The sequence below is a fragment of the Mus caroli genome, unplaced genomic scaffold (genome assembly GCF_978045245.1).
Source record: "Mus caroli unplaced genomic scaffold, Mus_caroli_1 scaffold_1, whole genome shotgun sequence".
Taxonomy (NCBI): domain Eukaryota; kingdom Metazoa; phylum Chordata; class Mammalia; order Rodentia; family Muridae; genus Mus; species Mus caroli.
Window position 1 is genome coordinate 76,890,086 of NW_028227256.1, and position 20,544 is coordinate 76,910,629.

General features: G+C 43.7%; 1 protein-coding gene across 1 annotated transcript in view; it reads right to left on the bottom strand.

Annotated features, from left to right (window-relative positions):
* Serpine2 (serpin family E member 2) overlaps positions 1-20,544 on the bottom strand; it is a 62,827-nt gene that overhangs the window by 26,476 nt on the left and 15,807 nt on the right. Inside the window, exon 2 of the mRNA XM_021172390.3 lies at positions 303-583. Coding sequence (XP_021028049.1) covers positions 303-561 — 259 coding nt within the window. The 5' untranslated portion in view covers positions 562-583. The remainder of the gene's footprint in view (positions 1-302; positions 584-20,544) is intronic.

The following is a 20,544-nucleotide window of genomic DNA, read 5'->3' on the forward strand; positions in this document are numbered from 1 at the left end:
AGTCTCTAGTGTGGACCTGTTTTATAAGGATGCCTATAACACAAAAGATTTTCCTTAAGAGAGAAAGCATTAGTGTTGATAGACAGAGAACACAAAGCCCAACAGCTACAGAACCTAAAGAGTAGCTCCTAATGTCGGGCATGCTATGTTCCCTCTAGAAGACCCTGGCCTCATGTTCCAGATGGCAAAGTATGATGTCTCTTGGCTGCCCTGCTTCTCTGATTAGGCAGAGACCAAGCCATGACCCTTCGCCTGCAGGATTGCGGGCAAGGCCTCACTGATGAAGGAGAACACACACACACCGTTTACATTATATCGCATCACCGTGGAGAGCTGCTTCTTTGTCTTGCCGTCAGCCCCGAGCTGCAGCATGCCCAAGACGGACGCGATCCCATGTGGGGAGACAACAATGTTCTCATGAGGCCGTGACTTGATGATCTGATTGAAGACCTGGATCCCTGTGTCGGAGCCTAGTTCCTCCAGCGACAGAGAGTTGAACTGGGAGTACACAGAGGATAAGGTCACTGTGGTCAAGATGAAGAAAGGACAATGCCAATTCATGGTTCCTTCCAACAAGGACAGCCTAAAAAAAAAAATCAGAACTATATCACTCTTTTGCAAACACAAAGGATGAGTACACTGTGCTCAAGTAGATCTCATTTCCTGTGCTCACGATAACAGAATGTTGTGCTAAGTTAGCCTCTAATGCATAGGGGTTAGACAGACAGGGCTGGAAAGAAGTCAACTTCCATCTGCTAGATCCTTAGTATGAACTAGACATCACGCTATAAACCATTATGTAATTCTTGAAACTGTCAATCATATAAAGCATTATTTTCAAGGGTCTTCTATATGCCAAGCTCTTTTCTAAGTAGTAGGCAGACAACTGTAAATCTGATGGGTATGACCCTGGTCTTTCTCAGCCTGTCCTTCTAGAGGGACATGGAGAAAATAAGCCAGAAAGCTATTAGGTAACTTCAGAGAAGACAAAAAGCCAGGGTCATAAAGCAAAGTGATGTGGGTAAAAGAAGGGCCAGGGGAGGGTCTCGTCATAGGGAATGCCACCTCTGCGGAAGGAACACAGTCGAGGACAACTGAAGATTGAGAAAAGAACCAGCCATGCATGGACGAGGGCAGGGAGAGCCAAGCGAAAGGACAGCAGCACAAAGGGCTTGGAGGAATAGTTGGGCCGTGTGACAGACGCCAAGGTAGACCCACAGCAAGGGTCACAGGAGACCATGTGGAGAGTTTTAAACAGAGGGGATTTTCTTAGGACCACACAGACTTGATTCTTTCACTGTACCACACACAGTGGCCTGTTAATTAAAACAAATTTTGGTGGTAGCTTTAAAGCTACAACAGGGCAGAACAATTGGTAAATCCATAAACGGTGCGGATGGCATTGCTTTCCACTGAGAACTTCAATTATGGCTGTTTGCTTTTAAATATGCTTCAGTCCTTGATTGCCACTGACAGGGCTTTCTCTGCCTACGACAGGAGGCAGGAGTTTATGTGTATTTATGGGAAAGCAAATGCTCCCATTAAGTTAGAACTCCACAGCAGCACTTAGTGAAAACAAAGGCAGAATTTGTGATGTTGCTAATTTGCTCTCTACTTTAGAGGCCTGAGGTTTTACCAAGGCACAACTCTCCCTGGGAGCTACTTTGATCCCCTTGTCACCTGTAGTAGGTTACAGAGGGAAGTCATTGAAGAGTCAGGTGACCAGGAGTGAGTGGAAATCAGTGACCTTGTGGGAAAAGAAAGACTGTGGGCGGGGCTGGGTAAACTGCTTCTTCCTGCCTTCCTTTCCATGTTTTGGGAATCTCCCACACTATGCGTGGCTGACCCTCAAAAACCACTTGTGGGCTTAAGCCCCAGGGACGAGGAGAGCAATTCTGAATTTTATTATTTTTCATTGCATCAAACCAGCGTTGACTGAATATGGTTGAGGAAATGCTTGTATTGAGTCATGAGCGTCCCAGTGAACTCCAAAATTTGTCCGAGGAAATGCCATCATCTAGGTGGGGCCAGGAACGTCAGCACAAACAGAACCCCCCCACCTGGCTATCAATATGTAATAAGCCACTAAGGATGTACCATTCAGGCACATGTTGTAATTTTCTTACACGTTGTGAAATAGGTCCCTTCTAAAAGTTCTCAACAGTTGGGGCTTCTCCAGAGCTTAGTTGTAAAAATAATTGTATAAACTCAGCCTGTCTGAATTCACAATCTGTAAGTGACCTACATACACTCCCACGTAGCCCTCTACTGTGGTCAGTGGTGGCCGTATTTTGACTCTGGCACCTTGGACCGGTTCTAATACCATGACAATTGCTCGAGTTTCCTGGAGCCTGTTGGACCTTGGAGGGCTTCCAAGCAGTGACCATGGGAGCTTTGCTCACTGCTCCTACAAGCTAGCCCAGATTTTCCTTCTTCACTTTCTCCCCGTGGGGGTCGAGTTTCCTTTCTGAAACTTGACATACCACAAACGAATCGCAGATACAGAGAATGTGTAGAATCCTTGTATCCGCCAACCTCGTCAATTTCCATTACTGACTCCTAAGAAACTCTGTTGGGTCAGGGAATGTTTGAATAAATGGTTGAGTTTGTACACCCAAAAGGCACAAAAGGACATGTTGTTTTTGTCACTGGTAGCTGAAAGCTGAGGGGGTGGGGGATGGGCGGGTGCTGAGGAGGACAAATGGAAGTAAAAATCTTAAGAGCCCCAATATCTTGGCATCAGCATGCACAGTCTCCCAAACAAAGTTACTCTAGTTACCAGAACTTTGCTCAGTTATGACTTTTTTTTCTTTTTAAGAACAGTTTCATTATACTGGGGGTGTTTTTCTTGGTTTCTTTGATGGGGGAAGTTTTTGAGAGATGTCCACATTCGGCTTCTTAAATGCACACTGGGCAGTTTCCAGGCTGTGTGAAACTTGGGATCAGGGCTGTTATTGATGGATGTTCTAGGCCTACTTCTGCTTGGCCAAATTTTCTCAAATATAAACTCACTTGGCTTGTACACACGTCTAAGTTCATGAGCCTGGAGGAGAGAGATGGATCCATAACTCACTCCAGGCTTGCATAAGTGCTAATAACAAATGATACTCATATGCTCAGAGATGCCAGTTAACACGAAATAAGTGTGGCAAGTTTTAAAAGGCTTCGTCTCAAGATCAGGGAGAGCCCAGCCATGGAAGAACGCAGCAACTTCCTGCTTACTTTCACTTTTAAAAGAAATCACTCTTCAAACTTTAGTATGAGAGAAAGACTAAGTGTGTGGCCCAAATGTACCGGGAACTGTGGATACAAAGTTCATAAATCTGTTCTCGACTGTCTCAATTTCTCGAATAACGTTTTTACAACAATAAAAAGCAATTCACGTGCTTTAGGCCATCCCTGAGGGAGATCATATGCCTACCAATAAAGCTGCTGCCACAGGCACAGCCTTCCGAATGCTGGCTTTCTCCTGCTCCAAGGCTTTCTCCCTTCCCAGTGAGGGGAATGTTCCTGAAGAAATTGGGTAGTGCTCTGAGTGTTAAGCATGGCTTAGTGTGGTAAATAATGGGCTGCTAGCTTTGCAAATGCCAGACTCAAAATGCATACTTGAAAATGTGTCACTTGCCCATGGCAGACGAGAGGGAAAAGCATGCCATAGACCCTATGGCTTCAACTGTTACTTCTACACAGGCAGAGCTGAAATTTCTGCTCATTTCACTCTCAAGCTTTCGGCGGCTCGCTCCCACATTTCCGTCTGATTGGTCATGGCACTCCTTTGACCTAGGGGGGTGGGATGGGATCCTCCATCGGTGGGCTATAGAGACCATCAGTTTCCCAGTTCTCCTCTTTGGGGGCTCTTAATGGCCCTGGGCTTCCCTTTACTTTTCTGTTGTTCAGTTTGAGACGAGCAGAGCTCTTTCAACTCTTCCAGACAGTGTTTTAAGCCTTCCCTGATTGCCTCTGATGCCTTCTTCACCCCCTCTCTGCATCTCTCATTTGGCTTCTTTTCAAATTATCCCACCTCCTTCCCACTAGACAGGAAGCTCATAGAAAAAAAAGAACCAGCGGCCTTTAGAGTCCTGGGGCCCACAGGGTCTATTTAGAGCTGTATCATGGGTATGCACTAAATCAGAGGCAGAAGTGAGGGTAATCCCACTGCTCAGAGCTTGGTTTGAAGTGTAGAATTTCCAAAATATTTTAGGAAACTAAAATTCAGGAGACAGCACATTCAAGTCTGGATTTAGAGTTACAGGAAATGTGAAAAAAGAGAGGGCTGGTTCTGCTGGGGCCCCAGTCTCACCACAAATGTCTTGTTTCAGGGCTGCCCCTCTGGGGCCTGGTCATATGCCTTGATTTCTGCAGCCCTCACTGCCTTCTGCCTGAGAAGCTGCTGTCTACCCCTAGCCTGCGATGCATAGGGACCTGGAAACAGAGCCCTAGACAGCCTCATTGCTGACCTACTAAATAAGAGAATATGAGCTAGCCCTGCAAACAGTGGCACTTGTTTTCTACTTAACAAGCTATTTTTATATAAAACATACCTTCTCTACAGCACAAGCAGATGATAAATACCATGTCCATGTGTTCTACTTAATATAGCAGGTTTATGGAAATGGACTAGTGTGAAGAGAACATGACAGAGATCTACAGGCTCTAAGACTTTGTTGCTTCTCTGCTCTGGGGGACCCAAGAGTGTCTAAAGAAAGAACAGTAGTCTATCCTCCACCACTTGCTAACATACGCTGGAAGAGCTAACAATAATAAACTACATGTGAATGCATGCACACACACAACACACACACACACACACACACACACACACACACACACACACACACAGACGTATACATACTGTATTATGGAAAATTTCAAAAACACATAAAATACATGGAAAAATGTAAGTCAACAGTATTTGACATTTAATAATGATAATGACCAATTCATGGCTTATCTCTTGAAAGACAAATATTATGCTGAAGCAAACTATAAACATATAACAGCACTCAGAATCATTCTAATATATATCCTAATTAGGATATAAATTCACAATATCATTATCACCTAGCAAAAGTCAGTAACTCTTCAATATGTCAATTATCAAGTGTTCACACGGTCCTGATTGTATTCTATTATATTTTGAATTTTATATGAATCAAGGTAGTCATAAGCTCTAGCCATTACAAGTCAATAACCCTCTTGCTTTTTAAGAACATCAACAACACAAATTCTTAAGATGCTTTATCTTTAGCTTTGGTTCTAATGCCACGGGAATTTGGTAACTGCATTCCTCTGTCGTATGTAAAATGGATAGAGTCAGAACAGGGTTGTTGACAGCAGAGACAGTATGGTGTGAAGAAGAGAAAAATTTCTGCCTGGAAGGCTGTCAAACGCCCACCCCACCCCCCACCCCCCACCTCCAATCTAGAGGCTAAGCAGCTCAATTCATTCTTTGGGTAAGACCACTTTGTTCTTTTTTTTTTTTTTTTTTTTTAATATTTTTTATTAGGTATTTTCCTCAATTACATTTCCAATGCTATCCCAAAAGTCCCCCATACCCTCCCCGCCACTCCCCTACTCACCCACTCCCACTTTTTGGCCCTGGCGTTCCCCTGTACTGGGGCATATAAAGTTTGCATGTCCAATGGGCCTCTCTTTCCAGTGATGGCCGATTAGGCCATCTTTTGATACATATGCAGCTAGAGTCAAGAGCTCCAGCCAGGGTACTGGTTAGTTCATAATGTTGTTGCACCTATAGGGTTGCAGATCCCTTTAGCTCCTTGGATACTTTCTCTAGCTGTAAGACCACTTTGTAATCGTGTTGTCCAAAGTAGTAGGGTAAGGAGACTGATCAACTGCTCTCTTTGCTTTTGTTTCATGATTGTTGCCCAGGTACCTTTTTTATTAGGGGATGCAACATGGTACATGCTGTAATAATTAAGTTTCCTCCATTCACTGGTAGGAATATAAATAAAAAGAAAACCTGCATAGCTGACTACTCTGAGCTTGTGTGTATGTGGTGTTAAAGCTGGGACAAATGTGCAGAAGAGTTCTCATTTTCAAAAAGACTTTGTGAGAAAATTCTGAGTTCACTAGAGTATTGTTTTGTTTTCCTGTCATTACAAACTCATATTTTTCAACATCTTCTAGGGGCTTGATCCACTGTAAATATTAATTCTTGTTGAGACTCAAAATAAGTCACTTCAAGTTGATCCTTGAAACATCCAATTTGATGGCATAGTGTCCTCAGCTTCCTTGTCTTCTGTTCCTTGGGTTCATACAGTCAGTCATTTCTCTGGCTCTTTTTAGAGTAAAACAGTATTTACAGATTGTAGAGCAAATATCTTGTGTATTCTATGGATGCATTAATTGTCAATTAAAAAACTTATGGCCTATAAGAAAGGGTAGAACAGAAGGTGGGACATCCAGGAGGCAAACCAGATTCTGGGATAGAGCCAAGCAAAGGAAGTTGGCCAGGGGAGATGTGACAAGATGGACACATGGTACCTGGGCACATGTAGTGGAGTGGCAGAATGTAGGTTCAAAGTCTTGGGTTATTTTAAGTTATGATCTAGTCAGAGTAGAGCTTAGCTACATGGTCAAGGTATTTGTAAAGATATTTCAGGTCTCAGTCTTATTTCTGGGAGTCTGGGGCTGGCAGGAAGAACTGGACCTAAGAGATCGCATTTCATAAATCCCATAAATGATAGCAATATTGGGAGACAGAGACAATGAAGCGCCCACATTTATTTATGTTGTTCTCTGGGGTGTATCTAAAACTTGCTTGCACATGAATTGTCTTGCTTCCCAGGGCTAAGAAAGCCATAGGAGGCTCAATGGCTGAGGCCAATATAAGAAGTCAGCTGACATTAAAAACTGGTAAGACTGACCAAAATACAGCACTGATGGGTAAAATCAGAGTTTCCTGAATTCTTCCTATCATAAAAAGAAGGGTCACAACAATGCCACACACCTGGAATGAGCAACTGACAGTACCGCAAGGAAGGTTATGTTGTGTCACACACACCCCAGCCCCCCCAGCACTGTATCTCTCCATAACTACTTCTCAGCCTGACAACCAACCAACTGGGAAAGCTCTGCGGTTCTTCTGGTCTCTGTTTCTAGGATCTTAGTTCTTCAAACCTAGATGCTCCCTCATTGATTGTCTCTGTCCGCATTCTTCTGAAGGTGGCATGATCAGTAAGAACACACCTGCAGCCGGGCGTGGTGGCGCACGCCTTTAATCCCAGCACTCGGGAGGCAGAGGCAGGCGGATTTCTGAGTTCGAGGCCAGCCTGGTCTACAAAGTGAGTTCCAGGACAGCCAGGGCTATACAGAAAAACCCTGTCTCGAAAAACCAAAAAAAAAAAAAAAAAAAAAAAGAACACACCTGCAAACTACCCTGCATGAGAAGGATCCCAGCTCCCTACAGCTTCCGTTGAGGACAGTTCCTCAAAGGAAACATTAAAACTTACACGGGTCTGTGACGCTCAAGCCGTTGGGCCATGTATTTCCCAGTAATATTTTTGTCAGTAGAAAACTGTTTCAAACAAACTCTCCAGAGTGTTTCACAACAGGTACCCTCTAGGAGTCAGGCTGTGAAGATTTAAGCAGGGGAAACTGTTTATCCACAAGTAACTGGAGCTAAGATTATGAAGCCAAGGAGAGGCCAGCCTTGAATATGGTTCCATGGAAGTGAGATTTAAAACCATTGTAAGTCATTCCTGAAATCATATGCCCCCAGGCTCTGTCTTTGTTGTACAAATAAGATCACATTCTCTTAAGATAGCTGAACCAGAAGATGGAGCAAGCCAGAGCACACCATAGCATACATCTCTGATAAGTCCCCAGCAGGCCATATGAGTCAGCATCTTTACAATTCAGGGAGGAACAAACCAGAGATGTCAGCTGGAGCTGCTGTGGCTTTAAAATGCTTTTCCAGGTCACTATAAAGAAACTATAAAGTTTCTTCATACCTTTTAACCAGAATCCAACAGGTATGCATGTATGTTCAACCAATTGGGTCAAGAACTGACGTAAAAATGCTTAGGATAGACACCTTTCAACCACTGAAATGAACAGAAACGATGGCTTAAATAAGGAGGATATATAAGGTGGACTCTGACACCCAGCGCCTTTTACCTGTACATATTTCATTCTGAAACTTTCCTTTGGGAAGAGGGAGAAGCTAAAGAAAAGGATAGTTGGGGATTTGTCTGCTGTGTACTTCCAAAAATACTTGTTCAGGAACACTCTTTCCCCCTATTTCCTTCAAGTTTTTGGAATAATTTGCTGAGGGCTCAAATCCAACGTCTGTGCCCTCACCAGGGGATGCAGAGTGAATGAGCCTCTTCATGAAGCTTGCTTTCTCCTCTGGTGTGTGCCTTCCTTCCCAGTTTCCTTGGATGGTTTAGCAGAAGAAATAGAGTGGCAAGACATATTTGGGTATGAGGTATAAAAAAAGAAAACAGTGGTTGTTAGTGGTGGGATGATAAAGGTGGTGTATATTCTCCACCCCCTCAATCCTCGCAAAAGAAACACACTCATAATGGTAAGATATGCCTTTAAGTGTGCAGACTTTGGCCATTAAATCTATAATGCTTTAGATGGGTAATTTCCTCATCTGGCATCCAAGAGAAGGTCCAGGACTATAGTGATACAGACCAGTGACTCACAGTCTTTATTGCTGGCATATGCAATAGTGTCTGGGTTTGGTGGCTGTTTATGGGATGGATCCCCAGGGTGGGGCAGTCTCTGGATAGTCCCTTCCTTCCATCATAGCTCCAGTCTTTGTCTCTGTAACTCCCTCCATGGGTATTTTGTTCCCTATTCTAAGGAGGAACAAAGTATCCACACTTTGGTCTTTGTTCTTGAGTTTCATGTGTTTTGCAAATCATATCTTGGGTATTCCAAATTTCTGGGCTAATATCCACTTATCAGTGAGTGCATATCATGTGAGTTCTTTTGTGATTGGGTTACCTCACTCAGGATGATACCCTCCAGATCCATCCATTTGCCTAGGAATTTCAAAAATTCATTGTTCTTAATAGCTGAGTAGTACTCCATTGTGTAAATGTACCACATTTTCTGTATCCATTCTTCTGTTGAGGGACATCTGGGTTCTTTCCACCTTCTGGCTATTATAAATAAGGTTGCTATGAACATAGGCTATGCTGGTGCCTGGCAAATACAGAAGTGGATGCTCACAGTTATCTATTGGATTGAACATAGGGCCCCCAATGGAGGAGCTAGAGAAAGTACCCAAGGAGCTGAAGGGGTCTGCAACCCTATAGGAGGAACAACAATATGAACTAACCAGTACCCCCCTGAGCATGTGTCTCTAGCTGCATATGTAGCAGAAGATGGCCTAGTAGGCCATCATTGGGAGGAGAGGCTCTTGGTCTTGGGAAGATCATATGCCCCAGTACAGGGGAATGCCAGGGCCAAGAAGCGGGAATGTGTAGGTTGGGGAGCAGGGTGGAGGGGAGGGTATATGGGACTTTCGGGATAGCATTTGAAATGTAAATGAAGAAAATATCTAATAATTAAAAAAAAGAAGAAAAGAAAGAAAGAAAGAAGAAAGAAAAGTGTAACAGATATTCTTTGGAAGATACAAAATAATCATGAATTCACAAATATTTCAATAAAAATGCAAATCATTTTTATTATAACATAATTAACATCCATTGTAAAAACTATTTTTACATTTCAATTATTTGTGGGAGGAGAACGTGCCATGACATTCATGGAGATCAGAGGGAAATTTATGGCAATCATTTTTTTCCTTCATCCATGTGGTTCTGGGTTGAACTTAGGTCATTAGATTGGGTGGCCAGTGCCTGGCTGAGCCTAAAATACATCCCTCTCAGTCCCCTCTTTTATCTCTTGTTGAGACGTTGTTTATTCAGTCTGTATTCAAAGCCAGACCATAACTTCACCGATCCCTTGAAATAACACTGGCACTGTCTGTGGGTCCTCCACTTACCGATGAACGACCAGCACTCTTTAAACTGATGCTGGCAAACCACGAAGGCCAAGGTTTTGAAGAACAAAGTGACTGAAAAAATATTTCTGAAATAAAGACGTTTCTTTAAAAAAAAAAAAACCAAAACCAAAACCAAAAAACAAACCCATATACTTGTTAAACAGGAAACTCCATCAACCCACTGTAAGAGAATAAAAGATCTGGGTCTAAAACTGATTATGTCTAGAAGCAAAGTCATCGCAATAAGTAGCTCGCCACACTGGCGGCGATTCTAATTGCAACCTAAATCTCCAATGGAAGCAGCACTGTGGGTAGCCTTTTAGCAGCTCGGCATACTTGCCCTCTAGCTTTTGTGTGCTCTGTTGCTAACTGTTTGCACCTGCTACCTTTGGACACCTGCCAGCGGGAAGCGAAGCCCACTTTGCTTAGTGGGCCTTAAGTGTTTACAGACACTATTTCCTCCCAGAAGGCTAATAGCCATTGACTCCTGGTCTTGCTGTAAATGACTCTGAAACGCCCGTAAGCTCTGTAGTGGGACTTGGCCCAGATACATCTCTTGCTTAGCGTCTTCCTTTTCTAATCCCCCCTCTTCCCACTCCGCTGCTGGGTTTGTTTGGGAGGTGCTTCCTTACCGAATCACCTTGTTGCTTCTGGGAGAGCACAACCTAAGCCACCCAACACTGAGTGGTAGTTAATGACACCCACTCCACAGTGTCACTCACTGTGAAGAAAACAAAACAGTCATATATCAGCAGTAATTGGTTTTGGCTAGTTTGGGCGCTATTTATTTTTGTAGCTGAGACACTTTTGGTATAACAGCTCAAGCTGGATTCAAAATGCTCAATCCCGTGTCTCTGCCTCCCTTGTGCCGGAACAGACATACATCAATTGACAACCCAAATTATTTTCCATATAAGCAACTATGCAAAAGTTATACCTACGTGCAACAAGACTAACGGACATTGCTGACTTAGCACTATACAACTGTTTTCGATGACATTTCTCTGCATATTGTTATGTATTTTGAAAAGTTTCAGAAAAGAAACAGCGCACTTAAACACTTAAAACAGGGTCTTTTTTACTCCCCCTGCTTATAAAAGCACACATGACAGGAGCTGGGATTCTACATCAGCCGAAAGGTGAAGGCTGGATGCAAAGTGAACAGAGAAAGCTGCCGAGCACAGGAACGGTACCTAAGTCAGAAGAGCACGAACACTGTAATAACGAGGAGATATCGACGGGAAAAGGAAAACTGTGGACACACAACACAGCCAGCTCCTTTCTCATATTCCCAGGTGAATGTTACAGGCTGCCCATGTTCTTCTGTCAATAGAGGCTCATCTACTCTGATGAGCAACTTGATCTATTTGTCTCTATAACTCCCTATCAGACATTTAAAGGCAGAGATAATTACTTATTAATATCTTATGTCATATGTTTAGTATAGTACCTGGATTATAGAAGGAATTCAATACATGTTTATGAAACAAATTGTAATTCAATAGAAGTTAACGGTTCTGTTCCTATTTTATGTGATGGCGGCAATTAAATTCTTCTGCCCACTTCTAACTTGCTTAAAATCTATACAACACACTCTTTAAGTACTTGAGAATAATAGCCATCATTAACTGGATGCATATTACTACAGTCTGAATAGTTTATCTTCCCCAAATTCACTTATTGAAGTCCTAACTGGGCCATGTGATGTTTTCAGAAGTTGATTCTTGCTGGACATGGTAGTACATACCTTTAATCCCAGCACTCCTGGGGGAGAAACATCTCTAATGAATTCAAGGCCAGCCTCATCTACATAGTGAATCCAGGCCACCCAGGGATATATAGGGAGATGCTGTCTCTATCATTATCGTCATCGTCATCATTAGAGAGAGCTAGCCCTGATTGATGCATGAGAAAACTAGAAGGTACTGTCTGCAAGCAGCAAGCCTTTACCAACTACTGTAGATGCCAGTGTCTCAACCTTAGACTTCCCTGACTCTTGGACCATGAGGAATAATTTTGTTGTTTGTAAGCTTGCCAGTTAATGGTATTTCGTTACAGCAGATTAAACGTACAAGACATCTACTAAGCACCAGACACGGTACTTTATATTGAAAATGCAACTTAACCCTCTATTGGCTAATATGCCACACTGACTCCTCTGGTCGAGTTTAAAGGCCAGTGGAGGAAACAGAGAAGAAACGCTGTGTTCCTCTACCTGGGCTTACCTCACCAAACACTTGGAGCAAGCAAACAAGTGACCACAGTGTTCAAGAGTGCTAAACTGAACATAATGTTTGTTACTCTAGGGTGGTGGCTTCCATCCAGGGTAGGGGCAACTCTGTCCTCAGGGGTTATTTGGGAACACTTTTGGTTGTCTCACTTGGGTAAGCCATGCTATGCTGTCTAGTGGAGACTGCTCCTTAGGGGTATAAACACTTAGGGTATAAGTCAATTCCCATAACTCATGCCTGAGGACTCTAAGAAAACCTATGCACATTTCCATTCTGCCCAGATCATCCTCCATGTTGCTGGCTTCCCATCATTGAGAATCATAGGCAAAAGCCATGCAGTACTGACACCAATTTACAGCATGATTCTCTCTGGAATTTTTAACCTGAAACTTCCCTGTGTAGAAGAGAAAGGAATCCAGCCAATTACTTCTGTGCATCCTAGAAGGGGAGGTTTATGACCGGCAATTATAGCTTCAGCCTGATCGTTCACCCCATCCAATGTGTCAGCTCCAGTTTGCTGCGGCCCCTGGAAGAACTTTGAGGCTGGAAGCAAAGATACAGGCATTCTAATGAGCTTCTGCTTCCAGCAAGAAGCATGGGGAGGCAGTAAGACCAGGCTGACTCACCGGCAGTTATATCCTTAAACTCACCGAAGAGCAGCAGCAGGAAGCCAACTGGCATCCCATCTTCTGCCCTTGGCCCACCCTCCTGCTCACTGACTCTCAGCTCTCAGTCCCTTGGGAACCATTTTTTGCTAAACCAATGCTATGCTATCGTTCAAGTTCAGAAATCAGAACTGACAAGTAAGGAGAGAAAAACTGGGAACCCCTGTACCCCTACCCCTTACATTATGTTTCACATCTCTGTATTTAGTCCCTGGCATTTCTGAATCCCTTTTATCCAGTACCTGCAGAGTTGAGCCACTTGGAGTCCCAACCCCCACTTTGCTTCTGGTTAGCCAGGAAGGACAGACTACTTGGCAAATAAGTTCTGAATTAGGTCTCCAGATGACCCAAGCCAAATTACCTTAAAAAGTGAAGTGTGTGTGTGTGTGTGTGTGTGTGTGTGTGTGTGTAAAACCATCATTATAGGGTGGGATGCCTTCTTTGGCAGAAGGAGAGACCAGTGAGTGGGTAGGTGACATCTGCACAGAGATAATTTGTTTGGGCCGTGAGGCTCAGCTTTGAGAGTGCTACTAGAGGATGTGGGCTTTAATCAGGCAGGAACCCGAAGGCCCTCATGCTCCTATTTCGGTCAGTGCGGGTGGTGAGCAAGGAAATCCACATTCGACCATGCAGAGAGGGATTCAGACTGCTGGGGCTCCATTTCACTGCTAAAGCTCCTTGGCTCCCCTAAAGTCAGGTAGTATTAAGAATCGTTTTACAGCCAGGCGTGGTGGCACATGCCTTTAATCCCAGCACTCGGGAGGCAGAGGCAGGCGGATTTCTGAGTTCGAGGCCAGCCTGGTCTACAAAGTGAGCTCCAGGACAGCCAGGGCTATACAGAGAAACACTGTCTCGGGGAAAAAAAAAAAAAAAGAATCTTTTGATATTAAGTATAGCCGTCCATGCCGCTATTCCTCAAATCCTAAGGTAGCATGCTGGGTTCCCAAAGAAGAACCAGGCCATGGTGTGAGTACTCTTTATCATCAAGTGATAATGGCACTAACAAGGTGTAGTTGCTGTCACAATGTGCATACCAAATCGCTGATCAAATGAAGGTAATTAGCATCCTCCTGCAAGGTTCTCAACCCAAGTGGTCTGGACTCTTGGACATCATTGCTAAAGACATATGTGCTCTTCGGAAACGTATAAAGGTAGGTAGGGAAGAGCTGTGGCATTGCCCAGGAGAGGTCGGGGACACTGGTAGCCACACAAAGCCCTCCAACAATCAGGAACTGCCCAGTCCAATCTGTCAACAGAACTGAGGTTGGTGCAGTGGCCTGCTTTTAGAGAAGAAACAGACTTTAACTAAACCATCATGTTAACCGACGCTATACTTAAATTCATTTCTACCTATCTCTGGTACAAATGAGCTGAAAGCAAGTAGGCTATACAGCAAAGGAAGCCAAGGTACACCCACCCAGAGAGGGACCAGAAGCTGTCTGCAGAAAGCCCCATCCTCCTCAGTACAGACTGGAGAATGAGCGGTATGTAACTAGCCCAGGGGCAGTGGGAGAATTGAGAAAGCTGTTCGTTAAGACTTTGGTCTAGAGAGTAAAATGCCTTTGATACTTTCAGCACTGTCTTTCTCTTTTCAGGCCATTCGCATCTTCCAGTCTTTGCAAGGCACAAGCGATATTCGCTTGAGTGGAAACCCTGCGAAGCAGGCATCTTATGGGCAACGTAGCAAGCCCAAGCCAGAGAGCAGATAACAGAACCTCGCCTGCATTTGTCCACAGTCCAGTACCGCCTTTTCTCAGCCACCAGCCTGTGCACATTGTAAGCGGCAGGACCCCAAATCCCAGTCTTTTTTCAGATTTCACACTAAAAGTATCCATTAACAATAAGAGGGAAAACAGAAGGTCTTAGGGTTTCTGTGAAGAGACACCATGACCAAGGCAACTCTTATACAGGACAACATTTAATTGGGGCTGGCTTACAGGTTCAGAGGTTCAGTCCATTATCATCATCGCAGGAAGCATGGCAGTGTGCAGGCAAACATGGTGCTGGAGGAGACATGGGATCTGCATCTTCACTGAAAGGAAGCCAGGGGCAGACTGTCTGGAGTATAGCTAGGAGGAGGGTGTCAAATCCCACCCCCACAATAACACACTTCTTCCAACAAAGCCACACCTAACTTCAACAAGGCCACACCTCCTAATAGTGCCAATCCCTGGGCCAAGCATATTCAAATCACCACACTGATAACCTGAAAAATTAATAATAATAATATTCCAAACCTTTGGGTCTTCAAAAAAGATCCTGTAAAGAGGCTAGAGATATAGCTCAGTTGGTAAAAGTATTGGGTGCTCAAACATGACAACCTGAGTTTGATCCCTAAGCATCTGTGCAAAAGCTGGGTATGATGGTGTGGACAGTCACACAGTGTTAGGGAGGCAAAGACCCCCGTGGCTCACTGGCCCACTAGTCAGCCTAGCTCATGGTGTGAGCCCCAAACCAATAAAAGACCCTGTTTCAAAACACAAATTGAGTAACTCCTAAGGAGTGACACCTGCGATTGACCTCTGCTTTACACACACGCTCGCGTGCACACACACACACACACACACAAATACACACAAATACACACAAATGCACACAAATACACATGCACATAAATCACATATACACGGCCACACACATGCCCACACATGCACACATACACATATGCACATATACATGCAAGCACACATATAAATACATGCACATATACATACCTGCACACACATATACACACATGCACACACACACACACACACACCTGTAAAAAAAACCAAGAAGAAAACTGTTACAATATGAATGACTGGTAGACTGCATATATCCATGTCAATTTGCTGGTTGCAAGGTTGCTTCATTGTTATGCAAAGTATTGTCTTTGTATACATCTGGCAAAGGTACATGAGGTATTGTAGTGATTAAAAACCACAATGTGTTTTGGGTTCATAGGTTAGCTCTTTAAAAAAAAAAGAACAGAATTAGGATTTATTTTTATTTTGTATATATGAGTGTTTTGCCAACATGCTTATCTGTGTCTGGGTGTATCTTGGGTGTCTAGTACCCACAGAGGCCAAAAGCAGCATTGAATCCTCTGGAACTGGAGTTACAAGATGATTGTAAGTCACTTTGTGTGCACTGGGAATTGAACCCAGGTCCTCTAGGAAAAACAACCTATACACTTAACCACTAAGCCATCTGCTGAAGAGCTTACGGGTAGTTCTTAAGGTCTGTATCAGTGTTGGCCTCTGCCATCACCACTGTTTGCCACCATAGACAGAGATGATGACCTCATTCTCTGAGGGTCTACAGACCACCTCAACCTTAACCTTAACCTCAAATAAAAAGATTCAAACAAAAAGGAAGTCACCTGATTTATTTACCATGGTCTTTCTTTACCATTGCTGATATATTTCCTATATTTCTTCAATACAGGAGGGATTCAAAGGTCTAGGGTATAACATGACAAGACCCTTGAATCTGGGCACTTTGAATCTAGGAAGATAACATAAGGACCTTTGTCCTCCTTGGGACAGTAGCATGCTGTGCTGCTCCATTGACAGTCCCCATGACAGGGTTAGAAATGACTGCAGAGCACCTGGTCAGCTTGGGAAACGGGAGGTGGGCTCTGGCAATTTTCCTTGTGTTTTTTTACCAAGGCTGCCAAGCACATGAATACGAAGTGTTTTCCTACCAGCCCAAAAGTGAAATAGTGTGCGATTAAATTCAAGCAATTTTTGAAGGTTTTACTGTAGTAGGGCCAGACAAACCCTGTCTCAGTGGTCTTGAGATTTAATGGAGGCTGTCTGGTTTTAAGCTGACTCTCAGAATTGTTTTGTTTGTTTAGATGGGTGGAATAACATGAAACAGGAAATGCTTGACAACTACTCAAAGAGAGGGCCTACAAATAACATAGCACCACACTAAAAAGCCTGGCAGGGTGACCCTGGAACAACAGGCAATCTGGGTGAAGAGGCTTAAGTGTTTGTAAGCAGATCCCAAAATACAGTGTTCCTGCATACAGATATCCCCTTAGCAATTTTCACGGAAATCCCAGGAGGGGGAAATTTGCTATTTGCCAGACCTTAATAAACAGCATCACCTATCACCTAGTCCCCACCTGTACTGGCTGGTATTGTGTGTCAACTTGACACAGCTGGAGTTATCACAGAGAAAGGAGCTTCAGTTGAGGAAATGCCTCCATGAGATCAAACTGTAAGGCATTTTCTCAATTAGTGATCAAGGGGGAAAGGCCCCTTGTGGGTGGTGCCATCTCTGGGCTGGTAGTCTTGGTTCTATAAGAGAGCAAGCTGAGTAAGCCAGGGGAAGCAAGCCAGTAAAGAACATCCCTCCATGGCCTCTGCATCAGCTCCTGCTTCCTGACCTGCTTGAGTTCCAGTCCTGACTTCCTTGGTGATGAACAGCAGTATGGAAGTGTAAGCTGAATAAATCCTTTCCTCCCCAACTTGCTTCTTGGTCATGATGTTTGTGCAGGAATAGAAACCCTGACTGAGACACCACCCAAGAATACAAGCCAAAGGTCTGGCAACTGTTTTTTCCCTTATCCTAGTAGAATCAGCAATAAATTCATTTTCGCCCTGTAATGCATTTCAAATATCCTCCCCATCTCTTTGTCCCCAGTCTAAGCCACCAACTTCTCTGGAAGAGAGCACTGACTTCCTGTACCCAAATCACCACCCACATTGCTCTTGGACAACTGAGAAGAAAAGCAGGCCATGACATTGTGCCTGGGATCTGCATCAAAGTCTCCAATGGCTTTCCAATGCTCTTGTTAGCAACTGGAGTTTGTCTTGTAGCCTGTAAGGCACTACTTGGCCAGGAGCAGGCTTTCTTTCTCCAGATACATACTGAACCCACCAGTCTCTTTTCAGCATCCGGTTTCCATGTTAAAGTTCTTCCCAAATGAGACATTGGCCTGGTCTCCTCTTGATCCCTTCATGTGCTCTGTCTATCACTCTACGCTAGCATCCAGAATGGCACATTGATACCCAGGTGTTGAATATACAAACAAGGCATTAAAGAAGCACCCAGGCCTCTGAAGACCAACTCAATTCGATGGTGCACCATGGACCATTTCATACAGTCTAACATATTTGAAAAGTGCAGTGATTTGATGTGCCAGGGTGTGGTAATACCGGGGGTGGGGGGCGCTCCCACTTCTCAGAGGAGAAAGGGAGGGGGGAGTAGGGGGAAGAGCTATATGAGGAGCTGACTAAGAGAGAGGAGGCTGAATCAATACATTAATGAAAAAAAGGGAGAAAATGAATAATGCCTTAGAGCTGGGAGTTCCTGTTGAAAGTAGCACGTCACAGCTAATCGGTCTTCTTTCTCCAGTGGGGTTAAACCTAGGTGTGAGCCGTGAAGAGCCAAGTCTGCTGAACTCCCATCCAGCCCACTCTAACTAAGGCACTATTGAGCTCACAGCCACCTCCTCTGGAATGCAAAATGACTTCCTAGTTTTACCTGCCACCCTGCAACAATATTTTCAATTATTGGTTAAATTGCAAATGCCCCACGAGTCATTTAAATAAATCTCACATATATAAAATAGTCGGTTGTTCTCTGAGAAATTCCCAGCTGTAAAAATAGAGCCGTACTGAAAAATTTTTTTTTCTGCAGCTAATTGAAAATACCACACATATAATGCATGATTTAAAGCACCCAGGAGGAATTTCAATTTGCATTCCCTATTTTAAATGTACAATCAAATGCTATCTTAAAGTGCTCCACACATTTAATTCAATATAGCTTGCCTGAAGTCTCAGCCACTCCTAAATTTTAGTACTGTGAATTAATGACTGGAGGTTTTGAAGGCTCTGAGTGACTTCTAAAAACAATGGCTTGAAAGGGGCTCTTTTTCTTGAGAAAACAAACGGTTCATAGATTGGACTGGTTCAAACCTGTGGGACCCAGAGAAGAAAACATAAAATGGCTACAGGATCTCTGACAGGAGGAAGGCACCGGGTATAAGGTCATCCTCACTAAGGAAGCAACACTGAGTTCTCAGAAGTGCGCAGAGCTAGGCTGGAGACTTAAAATATGTGATTTGGGGGAAGGACATATGATGAGCACCTTCCACTTCTGAGAACTTTGTGGGGTTACGAAGTAGCCTGTGCACTTCCCAAATTAACAAAGCACCAAGAACCCTCACAATGGATGAATGACAGAGCCCTTCAAAGGAGAAAAGAAACAAGACAGAACATGGCATGTAGCAAGAACGCCAGGCCAACGGGGGCGGGGAGGGGGCAGCTACCTGTCTTTATAAATAGCCACAATGTTTGACTATTAATGTCTCACCATGTAATAAATAAGTAAGAGACAGTGAGAGCAGGACGGGAAGCTGTTGCTTCCCCTTAACAGGCATGAGTGACCAGCATTGGTGGTAACTGGCAACTAAGAGTTACCAACATAGAATAAAAAACATTAGAATGGAAAGTCGGTAAACACAAGAGGCATTAAATATGTATCTACCAAGGCTGTCGACATCCCAGTCACACTTTGACTCCTTATCTTTGGTCTATAAAATATGAAAAATGGCTGAAAGAACTCACAACCTAGAAATTTCAATAACCTGTCCCCAGGGGTGAGGCATTTGTGGTATCTACAGTTGTGCCTAAAAATGGAAGGGATACAGTTGTGTGTAACTTTTGATAAGCTAACTACTCGTGTCTACTGACAAGGAAATAGCCTACATGGGACTATCTTGGGTTTTTAGTTCTATGAATTGAGCCACTAACCTAAACAATCCTTTATTTTATTTTATTTTATTTTATTTTATTTTATTTTATTTTATCTTTTAATGCAGCCTTGACTCCCCTGGAACTCACTCCGTAAATCCAGATAGCCTTACGGATCCACCTACCTCTGCCTCCCAAGTGTGGAGACTAAAGACAGATGCCACCACACCTGGTGACTTGCACAACCTTACTAATCACTCCTCCCATCACAAGTAGGTTCCCCTGAAGATTTGTTGTCGTTCTGTGTTGGTTTGGTTTTGGATTTTTTAAACAGACCTTGCTACGCAGTCCTGCCTTGTGTGTAGTTTGGTAATTGGCCAGGCTGACCTGAAATTTATGGAGATGCTCCTGCCTCTGCCTCTGAACCACCACACCATGGAGTATGCTAGTCAGACGAAGGACCCTGTTTATTAGTCATCTGTCTGTGAAACTGGTCATTATGAACCCCTCTAACTCCAAATAACATTGAACATCCTGACAAACTGGGAGCCTTTATTCCATTCTTCATGCTGTGGATCCCAATAGGACGTGCCACCTCAACATCCTCTTTTTCTGAGATGCAAGAAACATGTGGCACCAGTTCACCATTTACTGTATCCTTCTTCCTAAACCTCTGGCACCAGATAGTATTTATTATCTTTTCCCCAGGGCAACCCAAGGAACAGAAGCAAAAGCTGAGCCTGTGATACAGAAGCTGAGAGAAAAGGGGAAAGAAAAGATCCACATAGCTACATTAGACTCCTAAGACACCCATATTCCAGAATAGATGCAGAAACTAAAATTCAGGCATTAAAGAAAATGTTCTCTAAATCCATTGATGGCATCACACTTACAAAATGGATTACACCAGGAAACATGGACCCAGGGTTTCCCATTTGTTCTTGGAACTGCCATGGCTGCTCTGAGGAAAGCTGTGG